This window comes from Salvelinus fontinalis, chromosome 15 (assembly GCF_029448725.1).
Source record: "Salvelinus fontinalis isolate EN_2023a chromosome 15, ASM2944872v1, whole genome shotgun sequence".
In the NCBI taxonomy this organism is placed as follows: Eukaryota; Metazoa; Chordata; class Actinopteri; order Salmoniformes; family Salmonidae; genus Salvelinus; species Salvelinus fontinalis.
The window spans coordinates 9,048,884-9,068,699 of NC_074679.1; the positions used below are offsets into that span (position 1 = coordinate 9,048,884).

At 42.5% G+C, this 19,816-nt stretch overlaps 2 protein-coding genes across 6 annotated transcripts in view; both read right to left on the bottom strand.

The window, feature by feature from the left end:
* Positions 1-11,000, bottom strand: part of wdr35 (WD repeat domain 35) — a 52,200-nt gene extending 41,200 nt beyond the window's left edge. For all 3 annotated transcript variants that reach the window (XM_055862631.1, XM_055862630.1, XM_055862629.1), the window contains exons 1-7: positions 10,626-11,000; positions 10,138-10,255; positions 8,799-8,870; positions 8,628-8,720; positions 7,613-7,741; positions 7,181-7,314; positions 6,837-7,002 (exon numbers count right to left, since the gene is read on the bottom strand). In XM_055862631.1, the coding sequence (XP_055718606.1) occupies positions 6,837-7,002; positions 7,181-7,314; positions 7,613-7,741; positions 8,628-8,720; positions 8,799-8,870; positions 10,138-10,255; positions 10,626-10,649 (736 nt within the window). In that variant the 5' untranslated portion in view covers positions 10,650-11,000. The remainder of the gene's footprint in view (positions 1-6,836; positions 7,003-7,180; positions 7,315-7,612; positions 7,742-8,627; positions 8,721-8,798; positions 8,871-10,137; positions 10,256-10,625) is intronic.
* A 741-nt stretch (positions 11,001-11,741) lies between these two features.
* Positions 11,742-19,606, bottom strand: LOC129811382 (matrilin-3-like). Of its 3 annotated transcripts, XM_055862634.1 has the most exons (6): positions 19,192-19,606; positions 16,885-17,454; positions 15,519-15,644; positions 14,996-15,088; positions 12,532-12,645; positions 11,742-12,336 (listed from the first exon to the last, which is right to left on the bottom strand). In XM_055862634.1, exons 1-6 carry the CDS (start codon positions 19,373-19,375, stop codon positions 12,290-12,292), a joined length of 1,134 nt encoding a protein of 377 aa, XP_055718609.1. In that variant the 5' UTR covers positions 19,376-19,606; the 3' UTR covers positions 11,742-12,289. The 3 variants fall into 3 exon arrangements, 2 of the variants coding, with proteins under 2 accessions (XP_055718609.1, XP_055718610.1); XM_055862635.1 differs by lacking the exon at positions 14,996-15,088; XR_008752871.1 differs by lacking the exons at positions 11,742-12,336; positions 12,532-12,645 and adding an exon at positions 13,704-13,980 and having other exon boundaries at positions 14,264-15,088.
* Between the last annotated feature and the right edge of the window lie 210 nt (positions 19,607-19,816).

Sequence of the window (19,816 nt, forward strand, 5' to 3'; positions counted from 1 at the left end):
GTGTCGTTGCTTACCCTTACCACCTGGGGGCGGCCCATCAGGAAGTGCAGGATCCAGTTGCAGAGGTAGGTATTTAGTCCCAGGGTCCTGAGCTTTATGATAAGCTTGGAGGGCACTATGGTGTTGAACTGAACTGTAGTCAATGAACAGCATTCTCACATAGATGTTCCTCTTATCCAGGTGGGAGAAGGCAGTGTGGAGTGCAATAGAGATAGTGTTATGTTGGGGCGTTATGCGAATTGGAGTGGATCCAGGGTGTCTGGGATGATGGTGTTGATGTGAGCCATGACCAGCCTTTCAAAGCATTTCATGGCTATAGATGTGAGTACTACAGGGCGATTTAGACAGGTTACCTTGGCGTTCTTGGGCACAGGGACTATGGTGGTCTGCTTGAAACACTAAGCGCAAACCAGATGGGATGGAGTATCCCACACCATCACACCTCCTCCATGCTTCACTGTGGAAACCACACATGCGAAGATCATCCATTCACCTACTCTGTATCTCACAAAGACATGTCGGTTGGAACCGAAAATCTCAACAGTTGGACTCAACAGACCAAAGGACAGATTTCCACCAGTATAATGTCCATTGCTCGTGTTTCTTGGCCGAAGCAAGTCTCTTCTTCTTATTGGTGTCCTTTAGTAGTGGTTTCTTTGCAGAAATTTGACCATGAAGGCCTGATTCATGCAGTCTCCACTGAACAGTTGATGTTGAGATATGTCTGTACTTACAAAACACCACTCAACGCCAACAGTGAAGAGGCGACTCCGGGATGCTGGCCTTCTAGGCAGAGTTCAGTGGCTGTGTTCTTTTGCCCATCTTAATCTTTTTCGCTGTTTCTGGCCATTTTGAGCCTGTAATCAAACCCACATATGCTGATGCTCCAGATACTCAACTAGTCTAAAGAAGGCCAGTTTTATTGCTTCTTTAATCAGCACAACAGTTTTCAGCTGTGCTCACATAATTGCAAAAGGGTTTTCTAATGATCAATTAGCCTTTTAAATGATAAACTTGGATTAGCTAACACAACGTGCCATTGGAACACAGGAGTGATGGTTGCTGATAATGGGCCTCTGTACGCCTATGTAGATATTCCATTAAAAAATCTGCCATTTCCAGCTACAATAGTCATTTACAACATTAACAATGTCTACACTGTATATCTGATGAATTTGACAAAAAATTGTTTTTCTTCAAAAAACAAGGACATTTCTAAGTTACCCCATCATGCTGTGGAGATGTTTTTCAGCGGCAGGGACTGGAAGACTAGTCAGGATAGAGGGAAAGATAAACAGAGCAAAATACAGAGAGATCCTTGATGAAAACCTGCTCAGGACCTCAGACTGGGGCAAAGGTTCACCTTCCAACAGGACAATGACCCTAAGCACACTGAATGTCCTTGAGTGGCCCAGCCAGAGCCCGGACTTGAACCCGATCAAACAACTCTGGAGAGACCTGAAAATAGCTGTGCTGCGACGCTCCCCACCTGACAGAGCTTGAGAGGATCTGCAGAGAAGAATGTGTGAATCCCCAAATACAGGTGTGCCAAGCATGTAACGTCATACCCAAGAAAACTTGAAGATGCAATCGCTGCCAAAGGTGCTTCAAAAAAGTACTGAGTAATGGGTCTGAATACTTATGTACATGTCATATTCTAGTTTTTATTTTTAATACATTTTCAAAAAATTCTAAAAACCTGTTTTTGCTTTGTCATTATGAAGTATTGTGTGTAGATTGATGAGGGGGAAAAACTATTGAATCCATTTTCGACTGTAACATAACAAAATGTGGAAAAGGTCAAGTGGTCTGAAAACCTTCCGAATGCACTGTATATAAACTCAACAAAAAAAGGAACATCCCTTTTTCAGGACCCTGTCTTTCAAAAATAATTTGTAAAAATCCAAATAACTTCACAGATCTTCATTGTAAAGTGTTTAAACACTGTTTCCCATGCTTGTTCAATGAACCATAAACAATTAATGAACATGCACCTGTGGAAAGGTCGTTAAGACACTAACACAGACTGTAGGCAATTAAGGTCACAGTTATGAAAACTTAGGACCATAAAGAGGCCTTTCTACCGACTCTGAAAAACACCAAAAGAAAGATGCACAGGGTCCCTGCTCATCTGCGTGAACATGCCTTAGACATGCTGCAAGGAGGCATGAGGACTGCAGATGTGGCCAGGGCAATAAATTGCAATGTCCGTACTGTGAGACGCCTAAGACAGTGCTACATGGAGACAGGACGGACAGCTGATCGTCCTCGCAGTGGCAGACCACGTGTAACAACACCTGCACAGGATCGGTACATCCGAACATCACACCTGCGGGACAGGTACAGGATGGCAACAACAACTGCCCGAGTTATACCAGGAACGAACAATCCCTCCATCAGTGCTCAGACTGTCTGCAATAGGCTGAGAGAGGCTTGACTGAGGGCTTGTAGGCCTGTTGTAAGGCAGGTCCTCACCAGACATCACCGGCAACAACGTCGCCTATGGGCACAAACCCACCGTCGCTGGACCAGACAAGACTGGCAAAAAGTGCTCTCCACTGACGAGTCGCGGTTTTGTCTCACCAGGGGTGATGGTCGGATTCGCGTTTATGCGGGAAGGAATGAGTGTTACACCGAGGCCTGTACTCTAGAGCGGGATCGATTTGGAGGTGGAGGGTCCGTCATGGTCTGGTGTGTCACAACATCATCGGACTGAGCTTGTTGTTATTGCAGGCAATCTCAATGCTGTGCGTTACAGGGAAGACATCCTCCTCCCTCATGTGGTACACTTCCTGCAGGCTCATCCTGACATGACCCTCCAGCATGACAATGCCACCAGCCATACTGCTCGTTCTGTGCGTGATTTACTGCTCGTTCTGTGCGTGAAGGAATGTCAGTGTTCTGCCATGGCCAGCGAAGAGCCCGGATCTCAATCCCATTGAGCACGTCAGGGACCTGTTGGATCGGAGAGTGAGGGCTAGGGCCAGTCCCCCCAGAAATGTCTGGGAACTTGCAGGTGCCTTGGTGGAAGAGTGGGGTAACATCTCACAGCAAATCTGGTGCAGTCCATGAGGAGGAGATACACTGCAGTACTTAATGCAGCTGGTGGCCACACCAGATACTGACTGTTACTTTGGATTTTGACCCCCCTTTGTTCAGGGACACATTATTCCATTTCTGTTAGTCACATGTCTGTGGAACTTGTTCAGTTCATGTCTCAGTTGTTGAATCTTGTTATATTCAAACAAATATGTAGACATGTTAAGTTAGCTGAAAATAAACACAGTTGACAGTGAGTGGACGTTTATTTTTCTGCTCAGTTTATATACATACAGTTGAAATCGGAAGTTTACATACACCTTAGCCAATACACTTAAACTCCGTTTTTCTCAATACCTGATATTAAATCACAGTAAGAATTCCCTGTCTTATGTCAGTTAGGATCACCACTTTATTTGAAGAATGTGAAATGTCAGAATAATAGTACAGTCGTGGCCAAAAGTTTTGAGAACGACACAAATATTAATTTTCTAAGTCTGCTGCCTCAGTTTGTATGATGGCAATTTGCATATACTCTAGAATGTTATGAAGAGTGATCAGATGAATTACAATTAATTGCAAAGTCGCTCTATGCCATCCAAATGAACTGAATCCCCCAAAAAAACATTTCCACTGCATTTCAGCCCTGCCACAAAAGGACCAACAGACACCATGTCAGTGATTCTCTCGTTAACACAGGTGTGAGTGTTGACGAGGACAAGGCTGGAGATCCCTCTGTCATGCTGCTGGAGATCCCTCTGTCATGCTGATTGAGTTCGAATAACAGAATGGAAGCTTCAAGAGGAGGGTGGTGCTTGGAATCATTGTTCATCCTCTGTCAACCATGGTTACTCGCAAGGAAACACATGCCGTCATCATTGCTTTGCACAAAAGTCTTCACAGGCAAGGATATTGCTGCCAGTAAGATTGCACCTAAATCAACCATTTATCGGATCATCAAGAACTTCAAGGAGAGCGGATCAATTGTTGTGAAGAAGGCTTCAGGGCGCCCAAGAAAGTCCAGCAAGCTCCAGGACCGTCTCCTAAAGTTGATTCAGCTGCGGGATCGGGGCACCACCAGTACAGAGCTTGCTCAGGAATGGCAGCAGGCAGGTGTGAGTGCATCTGCACGCACAGTGAGGCAAAGACTTTTAGGGGATGGCCTGGTGTCAAGAAGGGCAGCAAAGAAGCCACTTCTCTCCAGGAAAAACATCAGGGACAGACTGATAATCTGCAAAAGGTACAGGGATTGGACTGCTGAGGACTGGGGTACAGTCATTTTCTCTGATGAATCCCCTTTCAGATTGTTTGGGGCATCCGGAAAAAAGCTTGTCCGGAGAAGACAAGCTGAGCGCTACCATCAGTCCTGTGTCATGCCAACAGTAAAGCATCCTGAGACCATTCATGTGTGGGGTTGCTTCTCAGCCAAGGGAGTGGACTCACTCACAATTTTGCCTAAGAACACAGCCATGAATAAAGAATAATACCAACACATCCCCCGAGAGCAACTTCTCCCAATCATCCAGGAACAGTTTGGTGACGAACAATGCCTTTTCCAGCATGATGGAGCACCTTGCCATAAGGCAAAAGTGATAACTAAGTGGCTCGGGGAACAAAACATCGATATTTTGGGTCCATGGCCAGGAAACTCCTCAGACCTTAATCCCATTGAGAACTTGTGGTCAATCCTCAAGAAGCGGGTGGACAAACAAAAAAACACAAATTCTGACAAACTCCAAGCATTGATTATGCAAGAATGGGCTGCCATCAGTCAGGATGTGTCCCAGAAGTTAATTGACAGCATGCCAGGGCGGATTGCAGAGGTCTTGAAAAAGAAGGGTCAACACTGCAAATATTGACTCTTTGCATCAACTTCATGTAATTGTCAATAAAAGCCTTTGACACTTATGAAATGCTTGTAATTATACTTCAGTATTCCATAGTAACATCTGACAAAAATATCTAAAGACACTGAAGCAGCAAACTTTGTGGAAATTAATATTTGTGTCATTCTCAAATCTTTTGGCCACAACTGTAGAGAGAATGATTTATTTTAGCTTTTATTTCTTTCATCACATTCCCAATGGGTCAGAAGTTTACATACATTCAATTCGTATTTGGTATCATTGCCTTTAAATTTTTTTACTCGGGTCAAACGTTTCGGGTAGCCTGCGACAAGCTTCCCACAAAAAGTCGAGTGAATTTTCGCCCATTGCTCCTGACAGAGCTGGTGTAACCAAGTCAGGTTTTTAGGCCTCCTTGCTCGCACACGCTTTTTCAGTTCTGCCGACAAATTTTCTAAAGGATTGAGGTCAGGGCTTTGTGATGGCCACTCCAATACCTTGACTTTGTTGTCCTTAAGCCATTTTGCCACAGCTTTGGAAGTATGCTTGGGGTCATTGTCCATTTGGAAGAGCCATTTGCGATCAAGCTTTAACTTCCTGACTGATGTCTTGAGATGTTGCTTCAATATATTCACATACTTTTCCTTTCTCATGATGCCATCTATTTTGTGAAGTGCACCAGTCCCTCCTGCAGCAAAGCACTCCCACAACATGATGCTGCCACCCCCGTGCTTCACGGTTGGGATGGTGTTCTTCGGCTTGCAAGCCTCCCCCCTTTTCCTACAAACATAACGATGGTCATTATGGCCAAACAGTTGTATTTTTGTTTCATCAGACCAGAGGACATTTCTCAAATATGTACGATATTTGTCCCCATGTGCATGTGGAAAGCATTGTCTGGCTTTTTTATGGCGGTTTTGGAGCAGTGGCTTTTTCCTTGCTGTGCGGCCTTTCAGGTTATGTCGATATAGGACTCGATTTACTGTAGATATAGATACTTTTGTACCCGTTTCCTCCAGCATCTTCACAAGGTCCTTTGCTGTTGTTCTGGGATTGATTTTCACTTTTCGCACCAAAGTACGTTCATCTCTAGGAGACAGAACGCGTCTCCTTCCTGAGCGGTATGACGGCTGCGTGGTCCCATGGACCATTGTTTGTACAGATGAACGTGGTACCTTCAGGCATTTGGAAATTTCTCCCAAGGATGAACCAGACTTGTGGAGGTCTACAATTTTTCTGAGGTCTTGGCTGATTTCTTTTGATTTTCTCATGATGTCAAGCAAAGAGGCAGAGTTTGAAGGTAGGCCTTGAAATACATCCACAGGTACACCTCCAATTGACTCAAATTATGTCAATTAGCCTATCAGAAGCTTCTAAAGCCATGACATCATTTTCTGGAATTTTCCAAGCTGTTTAAAGGCACAGTCAACTTAGTGTATGTAAACTTCTGACCCACTGGAATTGTGATACAGTGAATTAGAAGTGAAATAATCTGTCTGTAAACAATTGTTGTAAAAATTACTTGTGTCATGCACAAAGTAGATGTCATAACCGACTTGCCAAAACTATCGTTTGTTAACAAGAAATTTGTGGAGTGGTTGAAAAACGAGTTTTAATGACTCCAACCTAAGTGTATGTAAACTTCCGACTTCAACTGTACATACACACATACATATATCTTTTTTAAACTTATTTATTATATTTTCCACAAACTTAACCACCCTTCTACTAATTGGAACAAACGAATGAACAACAACACCCAGGCTTCTACTTCCAGCTTATACATACTATATACATTTTATGAACACAACCCATTTTACAATAGTTCTATTTCGTCCTTCCTCTACCCTCAACCTCACCCATCTTTTTCTGATGTTCCATCCAGTTTGATTTCTATTTGCCATATATTTTTAAGTGTGCTGTTTCACAAAAGTTCTGAATGAATTCACTCACTTTCATCACTCTCGTATCGCATGACCTGACACCGTCCGTTATCGAAGCAGATGGCCAGGCAGGGGCAGTCTGGCTCCACGTAGCCCTCTGACCCTGCGTACCAGTGGATCCCTGCGATACTGATGGCTCCAGTCACGTTATGCAGACAGCTGACAGTCATCTTCATCTGCAACATAATGATTATCTCAAAGTCTCCTAGAACTAAGTTATCCACTCTTCAGAGGTGGAGTTGCATTAAACACTCTAAAACAATTGAAACGTGCACCTTTACTAAGTGTACAAAAAGTGCGATCCATTGTTACTTTTGGGGTGTTGCTATCTTTTTCAAAGGCTACCAGACTTACAATGAAGTTTCCCTGATTGTCGTAGATGTGGATTTCCCCATTGGCCATCCCAAAAAGGAGGATCTTGCTATCTGGCGACCAGGCCACGTGAGCGAGCTGAATTCCCTTGAGCTCCTTCCCCCAGATTCGGTTACCTAAAAAGACAAAAAACACATCCATTATAAAACAACCACGTGGCATATTCGTCATGATGCTTTTCTCATTACCATTACACTATACAACGGGTGTGAGAAATCAATAGCAATGCAATGACAACTTGTTCTGACTGTTAAAAACTGAAATAACCCGATGGACCCAGTGAATGAATTAGAAAAACAATTCTTAGGGCATCCTCTTTTGGAAGTGTTTCTTAGCCCAAGACTAGGCTTAATCTCTGTTCGGGAAAACGAACCAAACTGTCCAGACAGACGTGTTAAAGAGAGGAGCACTTACCATCTACAGATCCAACAATGACTGCCCCGTCCTCGTAAACAATACAAATCTTCTGGCCATCTGCATTCCAACTCATGCTCCTCACCACGGACTTGTTCCTGTTGTTAATCATCTCCTCGTACCAGCAGCCTATTCACACACCATATCATTATAATCATCACATAGTCCCACACCATATCATTATAATCATCACCTAGTCCCACACCATATAATTATAATCATCACCTATTCACACACCATATCATTATAATCATCACATAGTCACACACCATATCATTATAATCATCACCTAGTCCCACACCATATCATTATAATCATCACATAGTCCCACACCATATCATTATAATCATCACATAGTCCCACACCATATCATTATAATCATCACATAGTCCCACACCATATCATTATAATCATCACATAGTCCCACACCATATCATTATAATCATCACATAGTCCCACACCATATCATTATAATCATCACATAGTCCCACACCATATCATTATAATCATCACCTAGTCCCACACCATATAATTATAATCATCACATAGTCACACACCATATCATTATAATCATCACATAGTCACACACCATATCATTATAATCATCACCTAGTCCCACACCATATCATTATAATCATCACATAGTCACACACCATATCATTATAATCATCACCTAGTCCCACACCATATCATTATAATCATCACCTAGTCCCACACCATATCATTATAATCATCACCTAGTCCCACACCATATCATTATAATCATCACAGTCACACACCATATCATTATAATCATCACATAGTCCCACACCATATCATTATGTCATACATTAAATAGTCAACAGAAATGGACAACGCTTCAAGATGGCTGAAGTGTTTCTCTGACTTGACATATCCTTCAAGTGTAATACGCCTACAGTCTTTCTGACCACAGGCATCCTGATGGATCCTGTGTTTTACCAACCCCCCCCACATACATTATTATCAGTACATGTGACTATACAGTGTAGCCTACCTTTGTAGAGCATCCACACAATAATGAGACCATTCTGGTCACTCGTGGTAAGCTTCTGGTACTGCTCATTCCACGTCACAACCTGGACTGCACCTGTGTCATACCAAACAACAAACAGAGTTCAGAGGTCTCACTGGCTCCCAGAAAGAGGCATAATAGCACTTTACTTACCACTGTGGCCTTCAAGTGTCTGATTCATTGACAAATTGCTGGGTGCTGCAAGTCCTTTGAGTTTGGCATCGTCTGTTGAAAGTTCACAGCGCCAAAGAGAACAAGAGGTCATGTTTTTTTTGTGTGTGTTTTTACAATTACAGCGGCAACACTATTGTTTAGGCTACTTACATATATAGGACACTCCTAATTTCTTTATAGGATACTAGTACAGTAATTCCTAACACTAAGTCATTATTCCTTAAGTTTTTTTTTTTCTCTGGATACAAAAAGTGCCAATTTTTGCATGATTTGAAATGCTCAAGCCTAAACCAAGCCAATCTCGTCCATATATTTATATATCCAATCCATATATTTATATATTCTTAATTCCATTCCTTTACTTAGATGTGTGTGCATTAGGTATTTGTCGTGAAATTGTTAGATATTACTGCACTGTCGGAACTAGAAGCACAAGCATTTCGCTACACCCACAATAACATCTGCTAAACACGTGTATGTGACCAATAACATTTGATTTGATTATCTAGCCTATAGTGAGTTAAATAAGCCTGTCAACATCACAAGCTTCTTGAATCATATCATAGCTCTAAAGTAGCCTAATACAGAGAAGCCCGAGCAAATAGGTCCCTGACACCATTATACTGCACTTCCACCTAAGACGTACCCCACACCAGTGTTTTATGTTAATGTAGGCTCTAGTGTAATTGTGTTTCCATCGGGAGTGTGACACTAGAGACTTGGGGTGAGCAGAATCAACAGCCTCTGCATCATCAAGACAGTTGCTTTGTGACAAGGTGTTACAAGTCCACAGTTAGCCATTGTTCTGTAAATGCCAGCTGAAAAGTACCGGTGGCCAGGCCTTAGCCCCAAGTCAGAGCAAGTCCGCCGTGGCCATGGTCCCGTGAGACATGAGTGCCAATGGAAACAGAAAAGTCTGAGCCCTTTAGGTAACACACTGGGGTAAAGCTCAGATAGAAACTCACCATCCTACTTTCTAATTGACATAATACTGCTGGCAGAATATGTCTACTGTTGCCAAGCTGATTTTGGTTTTAAACTGTTTTTCACATACAATTAGCTACTCTAGTTTCACAAACATTTGGAATTAGGGAGGCAGGTAGCATCACGGTTAAGAGAGTTGAGCCACTAAACCTAATTGCTCCTGTAAGTCACTCTGGATAAAAGTGTCTGCTAAATAACTACAATTAATCTGAATCAAATGGGTTTGGAAACATTGCATAACATAGCTCAGATGGTACTCTCAGCAAATCTCAACTTAACAAGAGTTAACAAGAGTTCTCAACAAGAGGTAATTTGTGTTGGAAAGCCAGTCCACCTGTCTGTGTCTCCAGCTTCAGGACTTTGAGAAGACCCTCATCCCCTCCACAGGCTATAAAGCCTTGGTCTTTGTTCCATGACACACACTTCAGCCGTATGTTGTTGGGGATAGCTATCTGAGAGGGGAAGAGGATTGTGCATTTAGATCATATTGATTATAACTGGTTGTTACTGTTGTAGGTAAAAGGGACATTTCTTGTATTGCTTATGCCAACAGGCTCTGAAAAATGTGCCTGCTGTCCCAGTTAGTAACATGCACAGTATGACTAACGTTAGTTTACAGGTCTCACAACTAGCTAGCTAGCAAGCAGTAAATGGCTGGCTCAAGCAAGCAAGAGACTGTGTGCATGATGGTGATGAATACAATATTAGCCTAATCATAATGACATGTTGATGCGGCTCTCGTCTTGATAGGCAACAAGTGAGAGACTTATGGAAGCTTCACGCGTATCAACAAAACTATCTGACAGCTAAATGTATGCCTACCTTCTTACTGAGATAAATAAACATCGTTGCTGCCAAGTGACCCAACACACGTTCACTAGAATTTGCTTGCTAAGGCTAACATTAGCCAGCTAGCGATGTTAGAGAGCTAACGCAAGCAACTTGCTAGCTAGCTTATGGAAGTAACGTTAGCTAGCTGGAGATTCAGTCACCGTTGTCAAACAGTTTACAAACAAACTATTCTAGAATATAGCTAGCTAACTCCGCGCAAGATACATTCATAGTTGAGAATTTATTTCATCTCATAACTATGGGTTTCCTTCATAAACTAAATTCACAAGCCAGATTTTTTTGCAGCACTTCGACGTCGCTTTCATCGGTATCCCTGGTAACCACACACCGGAAAGCTCTTTGTCGAGGCTTCCGCTCTCAACATTGTGGTAATTGTAGTCCATCATTATTTATATCTGTGCTGTGTTGTAGTCCTTGTTCGTTGCACTCCCTTCTGCATGTTTGTCTCTTTACTCCAAGTTTATTATCTCCATGTGTAACAGTTTATCTTTACGTCCGTCCCCTCGTCCATACCCGCTAACTAGCTAGCCATTTCACATCCGTTACACATGCACTGTTCCCATTTGTGTATGTAAACACTTCTGAAATGGGAAATGCCAGAGCCATGTATTAGAATATCTACAGTATGGCTCAGTCTGGGAAATGTTTGGCAACATTATGTGCATACTTTTTATCATTAGGGCTAGTCTGTAAAATTCCTTGGTCATGTATGGCTCTCAGTTGGTAGGTCATGGTGCTTGCAACACCAGGGTTGAGGGTTTGATTCACACGACCACCCATACATGAAAATGTATTTACAACTGTATTCACTTTGGATGTAAGTATGCAAGCATGACCTAAAGTTGTTTTGGATTAAAGTGTCTGCGAAATGGCATATATGAACTTGACAATCCCTTTTCAATCTCTCCTTTTTTTAGGGGGGTTAATTATTCTCGATACAAATTGTTAAGTAGCTGGTGGACTTGGAGACAGCCAGCAAAGGTATTGCTTATGTTTTTTTTATATTGTGCTTGACGTATATACAGTATATGCATGTAGCACTTTAATCTTTATGACAAAAAAATATGGACAGAAACAATGTTAATATGAGATTTGTTCAAAATATGTATTTAATGTGTACATTTGTACAAATATCCAAAATAGAACACTAGAAAATAGAACAATAGAACACCATATATTGACAGAAATTACATTCCGTGTGTCTGTCATTTATCTTGCACCACAATAAGGAAACAAATCACTTGTCAGTGATGGAGCCTGTATTGCTTCCTCTTTATTATAGGTGATGTGGTGGAAGATGGAATGTTGTTAAAATGGAAAGGTGCCACCACGGGGAGACAAATATTGTGCAAAAAAAAGTCAACTTTGGTCTTTGTTCCTAGTTTTAAAAATGAAATGGGGGACATCTGTTGTGAGCAAATGAAACATTATTGGCCATGTCATTCAATGGTAAATACATTGTTTTAGATCTAAAAACACATATATTGAAGGAGGGTATACAGTACGATAACTCCAAAATGGACTGTTGTCAATAATGACGGTCGCTAAAAATAGGAAAACTATACAGCCATTTTAGATTGAGGTTAACTGGGTGAGCTCTGAATGGTCTCTCTGCAGCGTCCTCTTCTTTAGAATCAACGCCTGCCTCCAAACTGGGTCACTTTCCTCGATAGGTCATCAAGTGGAAATAACAGTCAAGGAAATGACTTGTCTTCTTCAATGCACATACTGAAGTGTAACAGTTCAAAGTAGACTAATATACACATGGCCATACAATATTGCAGCTGGTGGTAGTGGCTTTGAGATCTTGTGTAAAGCCCTACATAAATACGACCCTTACCCATTATAAAAACGACCGGTGAGGTTAAAAGGATATGTTTGTTGGTCAGCTGCTTTATGGTGGATTGCATCTTCATCTGGAACGCAATCTGAGCCTCACACATACAGGCGTCTTCACTCAGCTCATTCCCACTCATCTCATTCGCGTCCTCTGAAAAAGACATCAATGGCAATAATGAATAAATGCTACATTTTTTATGAAAAACCTGACATTAAGTTACTGCAGTTACCAATAAACAACTTATCTGTTAACTTTTCCTGTATTATTTTGGTTGTCTAAATATGATAGGCTACTCAGTATTACGCACAGGAGGTTGGTTGAGTAGGATGGGCTCGTGGTAATGGCTGGAGCTGGATAGGTGGAATGGTATCAAATAGAGCAAACACATAGTTTCCATAGTTTCCATGTGTTTGATGCCGTTCCATTCACTCCATTCCAGCCATTATTATGAGCCGTCCTCCCCTCAGCAGCCCCCTGTGTTACACAGTAGCTAGAAACATAAAGTGTCACTTCTTTCACACCTAGGGATCTATTAAAATCATTTAGGAAGGAAACGAATAGGAAACGAATTGTGTAGTTACAAATTGCACAATGCAATCAAATATTACATTTCCCTGTTACTATGAGGTTATTGGAGCAACGTAATGTAAAGTGTTACAACTAGTTCACTTAATGTAAAGTCAAAACTTCCAATACAGACAATGCATACAGTCAAGTGATGCCAAGTAGTTAGTCAAAGATCAGGTGAAGTTTTTTTAGATCATCGAGGGGAAGTCAATGGTAAATCAATTGGGTTTGGCAAAAGGTTAACAATCACTTCAAGGCAGTAGGGCCAGCCATTAATTCAAGCATTAACCAAGGCAGTAGGTCAGCCATTCATTCAAGCTTTAATCAAGGCAGTAGGTCAGCCATTAATTCAAGCTTTAACCAAGGCAGTAGGTCAGTCATTCATTCAAGCTTTAATCAAGGCAGTAGGTCAGCCATTCATTCAAGCTTTAACCAAGGCAGTAGGTCAGCCATTCATTCAAGCTTTAACCAAGGCAGTAGGTCAGCCATTCATTCAAGCTTTAACCAAGGCACTAGACAAGCCCCTTCATTCAAGCACTTGTTAACACAAACCCATCATGTATACTTTGATTTTTCAAGGTCTCCCGTAGATGTGAAACAAACCACAGGTGACTGCATGCAATTTGAAATACCCAGGCATCAGTCCAACAAACGTATGAGGCCAAACACAAGTCAGTCGACCAGGCTCCTCCTTTGGGTCCTTCTCCTGGATCTAGTTGTTGTTCCCCTAGCGGCTAGCTCATGCTGCACCTTCCCATGCGTATCCATTTCCTTCTTCCTTACAGTGGCAGAACTCGCTCTTTATGGAGTCCACGGTGCTAAAGTCAGCCGAGTGAACGTAATGCTGGTTGTGGGGCTCAGAGGCAATCTCCAGGAGCTCGCTCTCCTCCGTTTAACCCATCGCGTACATCTCCACACCTGAGGAAGGAGAGAAGGAAGACAGGACAGGACAAAGGTCACTCTTTAGACAAACTCAAAATTGTGATAGGGTGCATGATATACATCGGGTTGGATGTTTAATTATTACACAGCTACGGTAGGAGGAAACATACATTCATATAATGAACTCAAAAAATGTACTGGATGAACAAACAAAAAAAGTGAGTCATTTTAGAGTTTGGAGTTGTCATCTTACAATTTCAGATATGTTCAACTCAATAAAATGGTGTTACATTATACTTTTAAGAAAAAGGTCTCTCACCTTGCTCTTTAAGGTTCCAGGCATGCCCCGAGATGTCGTTTTGCAACTGTCCATCCGTCAGCACGATGGCCACCCGGAGCACTTTGGCCGGTGCCTTCTCCCTGTGTGAAGCTCCTGTCCAGCAGGTGGAGCAGGACCAACACGGAGCCCATGTACTGAACACCTCTCACTGCCTTCTTCAAAGCCTTGGTGGTGGTTTAAGGTGAACTAGGTCCGGACTGAGCTGGTGTACTGGATCAGGCCAAACTGGACAGTGCCAGCGCCGACTCATCACCAGCTCAAAGTTGTCCAGACGGACGCTCTTGGAACCGTCGATAACCAAGGCAGGTCGAGAGCTCTAGCCCTGCAGCCCGGGCTACTCTGCAGCTCTGTGGGTTTTAATGCTAAATAAGCCACGCCGACGCATCACAACAAACTCACCATGTATTAGCCGTATAAGGTGAAGAGGGGACAAAGCAATGTTAGCTAGCAAAGATGGCGTAAACGCATTGGATAGTGGCATGCACAGTGCTTGACTTTGGCAGGAACACACAGGGACTGAGTTCCGGGGGCACCTTAAATGTTCGACATCATGAGTTTCTCCACCTCTTGTAGAATAATAAATATAACAGTACCAGCAGACAGAATGACTGTGGCATCTATTTCAGTCCACTTCAAGCACTGGGCATGCATACCATAACAGCAGCACTTAGGATTTCTAGCCTATGAATTCTGAAATAAAGGTGCACCAACCGTTGGAACCTGATCCATTTTGGTTTGGGTTTTGGTTCTGGTTCTGGTTTTGGTTCTGGTTCTGGTTTTGGTTTTGGTTTTGCAAAGAACCTGCTGCCAAGTGTAAACATAAGACAAAATCTTTCACATTAATATTGACCTTTGCCCCTAAATACGAGGCTTGTTTTGTTACCCTCCCATTTCTGTACTACACAATAAATACAGTAAAAATGTCCCCTACACACAAAAACATTCCGGTAACACTTTGTTTGAAGGCTACCTACATAAGTACTTCATAATACATTCATAACTCATACATGACATAACACCTTCATAAGCAGTACATGAGCATTTCATAAATACTTATGTCAACAATCGTTGAAATCTGCAGTATAAGTATCACAAAAATCAACCTGTGGTTGTTGGGAAATGCTTGCTTATATATGGGTTATTCATGGGTTATGAATGTGTTATGAAGTCCTTATGTAGGTACCTATCGAACAAAGTGCTATCCACATTCCCGATAGAGGCTTGTGGTCCTTACGTGAGCATGTTTTCTTGTCTGCATTCAGTGTATAGCCTTCTCGACACTTGCAGGCGTACGCGTTGTTGTTGTTGTTGTTGACACATATGTGGTCGCAGTCGTGTCCCAGGGCACAGGCGTCCACACCTGTAAACAAACATCCTCACAGCTGATTGGTTTAGTCTGACAACATCATCACCTTGAACAGGATTAATCAGGTTAGTATTAATTCAGGTAAATTATTAATTACTTTCCAATTGGTTAATTGAGGGTTATCATACGGAATCTATTTTTATTTTTTTTATCACTGTTTCACATTAAATGTTGAAATAATTATTACTATTAGTCAATGTTTTTTGGGTACAGGTGCACAACACCAGTCCTCAAGAGCTGCATCTGCTGGTTTCCATTCTTGATTTTTAAACAAAAGCTAGTTTAGACCTGGGAAACCAACAACTAGTTTAGACCTGGGAAACCAACAACTAGTTTAGACCTGGGAAACCAACAACTAGTTTAGACCTGGGAAACCAACAACTAGTTTAGACCTGGGAAACCAACAACTAGTGTATACCTGGGAAACCAACAACTAGTTTAGATCTGGGAATCCAAAAGATAGTTTAGACCTGGGAAACCAACAACTAGTTTAGACCTGGGAAACCAACAACTAGGTTAGACCTGGGAATCCTACAACTAGTTTAGAACTGAACTGGGAATCCAACAACTAGTTTAGACCTGGGAAACCAACAACTAGGTTAGACCTGGGAATCCTACAACTAGTTTAGAACTGAACTGGGAATCCTACAACTAGTTTAGACCTGGGAAACCAACAACTAGTTTAGACCTGGGAAACCAACAACTAGTTTAGACCTGGGAAACCAACAACTAGTTTAGACCTGGGAATCCAACAACTAGTTTAGACCTGGGAAACCAACAACTAGTTTAGACCTGGGAATCCTACAACTAGTTTAGACCTGGGATTCCAACAACTAGTATAGACCTGGGAATCCTACAACTAGTATAGACCTGGGAATCCTACAACTAGTTTAGACCTGGGAATCCAACAACTAGTATAGACCTGGGAATCCTACAACTAGTATAGACCTGGGAATCCTACAACTAGTTTAGACCTGGGAATCCAACAACCAGTATAGACCTGGGAATCCTACAACTAGTTTAGAACTGAACTGGGAATCGAACAGCTAGTTTAGACCTGGGAAACCAGGTATGTTTCCTGGGTGGTCAGTAACATTAGTAGGTGTCAAGGACTGAAAGAAACTAAAACCAGCAGGACTGAGGCTCTTATTCAATTGTGCACCGCTATTATAGGAGGACTTGCAAACATGACTTATCTCTCACCTAAGCCTGAGCACTAGCCTCATTCTCTTACCACACAGCGTTTCCCTGAACTTGGACGTGAGCTTCTCGATGACGCCGTAGGTCTCCACGTAGAACACGTGTTCATCCAATGGCAGACTGGCCATGAGACGCAGGGACTTCATGTCCGCCCTGTCCACCCCGACTGCGTAGATCTCGATGCCTGCCGCCCTCGCCGCCGCGGCAACCTCCTCCACCGTGTCCTGGGGCCGCCCGTCCGTCACGATGATGGCCACCTTGGCGATGTTCTTGTTGGTTAGCCGGGCGCCCGATCCCTCGGTGAAGGTCTCCTCCATGGCCGTCTTGATGGCTAGCCCCGTCATGGTGCCAGCCGCTAAGGATTCGATGCGCGCCAACGCTGCTTTCAGGCCCGGCTTGTCGAAGTGCGTCTTGAGCAGGAACTCAATCTTCACTGTGCTAGCGTAGTTCACAACGGCAACACGTGTGGCGTCTGCGCCAATCTCGAGGGTGTCGACCATGTCAGCCAAGAAGATTTTGACCTTCTCAAATTCTTGGGGGCGTACGCTACGGGAGCTGTCGATGATGAACACCAGATCTAGGGGGCGGCTTTTGCAGTGGGTTTCTGCGAGGGAAAAGAACGTGACATAAGTTTTTACCACAGAGGGTGAAATGGTTTGCTCTACACACTTTGACAGGGAACTGCTAGCCAGACATCCTCTGTCATATACACTGAGTGTACAAAACATTAGGCAAAACTTCCTAATATCGAGTTGCACCACCCTTAAAACAGGCTCAATTCATCGGGGTATGGACTCTACAAGGTGTTGAAAGTGTTCCACAGGGATGCTGGCCTATGTTGACTCCAATGCTTCCCACAGTTGTGTCAAGTTGGCTGGATGTCCTTTGGGTGGTGGACCATTCTTGATACACACTGGAAACTTTTGAGCATGGAAAAACCCAGCAACGTTGCAGTTCTTGACACACTCAACCCGGTGCGCCTGGCACCAACTACCATACCCTGTTCAAAGGCACTTAAATATTTTGTCTTGCCCATTCACCCTCTCAATGGCACACACACAATCCATATCTCAATTGTCTCAAGTCTTCATCTACACTGATTGAAGTGGGTTTAACAAGTGACATCAATAAGGATGTATAGCTTTCACCTGGATTCACCTGGTCAGTCTGTGTTATGGAAAGAGCAGGTGTTCCTAATGTTTTGTACATTCAGTATATATATCAAACACATTCAGGCTTCACATTCAGGCCTGGAGTTGCTTAAGGTTTTAGCAAGTCACCTTATTAACATGTGCTACTATTTAAAAAAAGATTGGATGGGAACGTTAGTTTTTAAGCGGGTGATCGTGCATGCTTCTTTACACACAGCAACGATATGCTACCAAAAAAAAGCTGTAAAAATAAAAGTCTGCAGAGGACATTAAAAAAACAATAGTGACTTTTACCACAGCACCTGCTGTTGAACAAGATAAGAGACTGGAAAAAGAAAGGGGTAAGAGCACCAACAGAAGGGAGGGGTGTCAGATTTCTTCCCAGCAATCAATCAGTCCTTGGGGGGTTCATTAAAAATTAATTTTGTTCTTCTTATACCTGTGACAGCACTGATGATGGGGTGGGGGTGCAGGTCGAAGGGGTGGTGCGGTGAGCTGGAGGTACATGACTGGTGGCCATTTCCTGTGTGGCTGCTAGTACTAGTGATTATTGCCATATGCTTTGGGCCACCACGAGGGAGGAAGATGCAGTAGAGCAATGGTTATTGTTTTTGGTCCAGCGCCTATGGCTTACATGGTGATGACGTGAAGTACAAAAAAACGCGTATAGCCTTAAGCATCAGTAAGAGGCTGGCTGCTAGCCTTAAGAATCGGTCCTGTCTGCTGGCAATTAAGTACAGATGCAAAAAACCTGATTAAAAATGTTAAATAAAGATTAAAAATAACATTTCTACAGTAGTAATCGACATCATACAGTATCTTGTTTTCCATTTCTCACAATGTAACGTTAATGGGTTCTGAACTTTTAACTTTTAAATATAATAGCCGGAAGGTTTAATTTAGCCCAAAGGATTACATTCAAAACTGTAATGCACATCATACATGGACGTCAATGGCAAATTATTAATTTAAATATATTATCATCTCAAATATAATTTAATATAATAGCAGTCTGCGCTGACTATTCCAAATATCGGCTACCGCTGTCTGCGCACTATAGACAGAAAACATTGGCCTCTCTACAATAAATAATGGACAATGTATGAAAATGAACCAGCCTCCCAAATCAATAGTTCTTTGATTCTGAGATAACTGAGCTGGTTGCTGAACATTCCAAATGTGTTGCTGACCTTGCTGAACACTCTGAAATGGCTGTTGCTGTTGGAAGTTCCGCTGAAACGTTTGCCGTGGCACGATGGGGCTGTCTGCCTGATGCTGCCGAGGATGGTATTCTCCATAAAGTCGGTATGTTGCTTGGACTTCCAGGGCAAGGAAGGAAATGCAAAAGACGAGTCCTCCGATTAACGATGTCATCCTGTGGCAGGCAGTTGGTTCTTTTAATAGGTCCGTATCAAGAGGCAATTCATAATACTAAACCACGAGTACAATCATTTGCTCTCTGGGGACATATTTAAGTATCTCCGGCCGGCACACGTGGGAGAAAGTTGTCCAATCGAAAATTAGACGTGGGAAGAAAAGATCACAGTTCGGTGTTGGTTCGGGGCAAGTGTGTGACCTGCTTTACGCACACTAGGCTAGGCAAACGATGTGATGGGGTTGGAGAGGATGCAATTTTGTTTGCCATTGTTCATGTAATGTGCGACCCCGAGCGTCACATACAATCACATGCAAGTTTATTCGTGAGATCAGTTTTATTCTCAATTTGATATGCATAAATTATTTTTAGTAGAACAAATAAAACTAAAACACATTTAGTATAGCTACAATTGATGTATAATAATATTCGTTTGGGTA

Coding starts and splice junctions, on each gene's coding strand:
- LOC129811382 (XM_055862634.1), bottom strand. CDS start 19,375: ATGACATCGTTAATCGGAGGACTCGTCTTTTGCATTTCCTTCCTTGCC. Junction 15,645..16,884: donor GTTCAGGGAAACGCTGTGTG/GTAAGAGAATGA, acceptor GTTTGTTTACAG/GTGTGGACGCCTGTGCCCTG. Junction 15,089..15,518: donor AGACAAGAAAACATGCTCAC/GTAAGGACCACA, acceptor TACACTTGGCAG/CAGGTTCTTTGCAAAACCAA.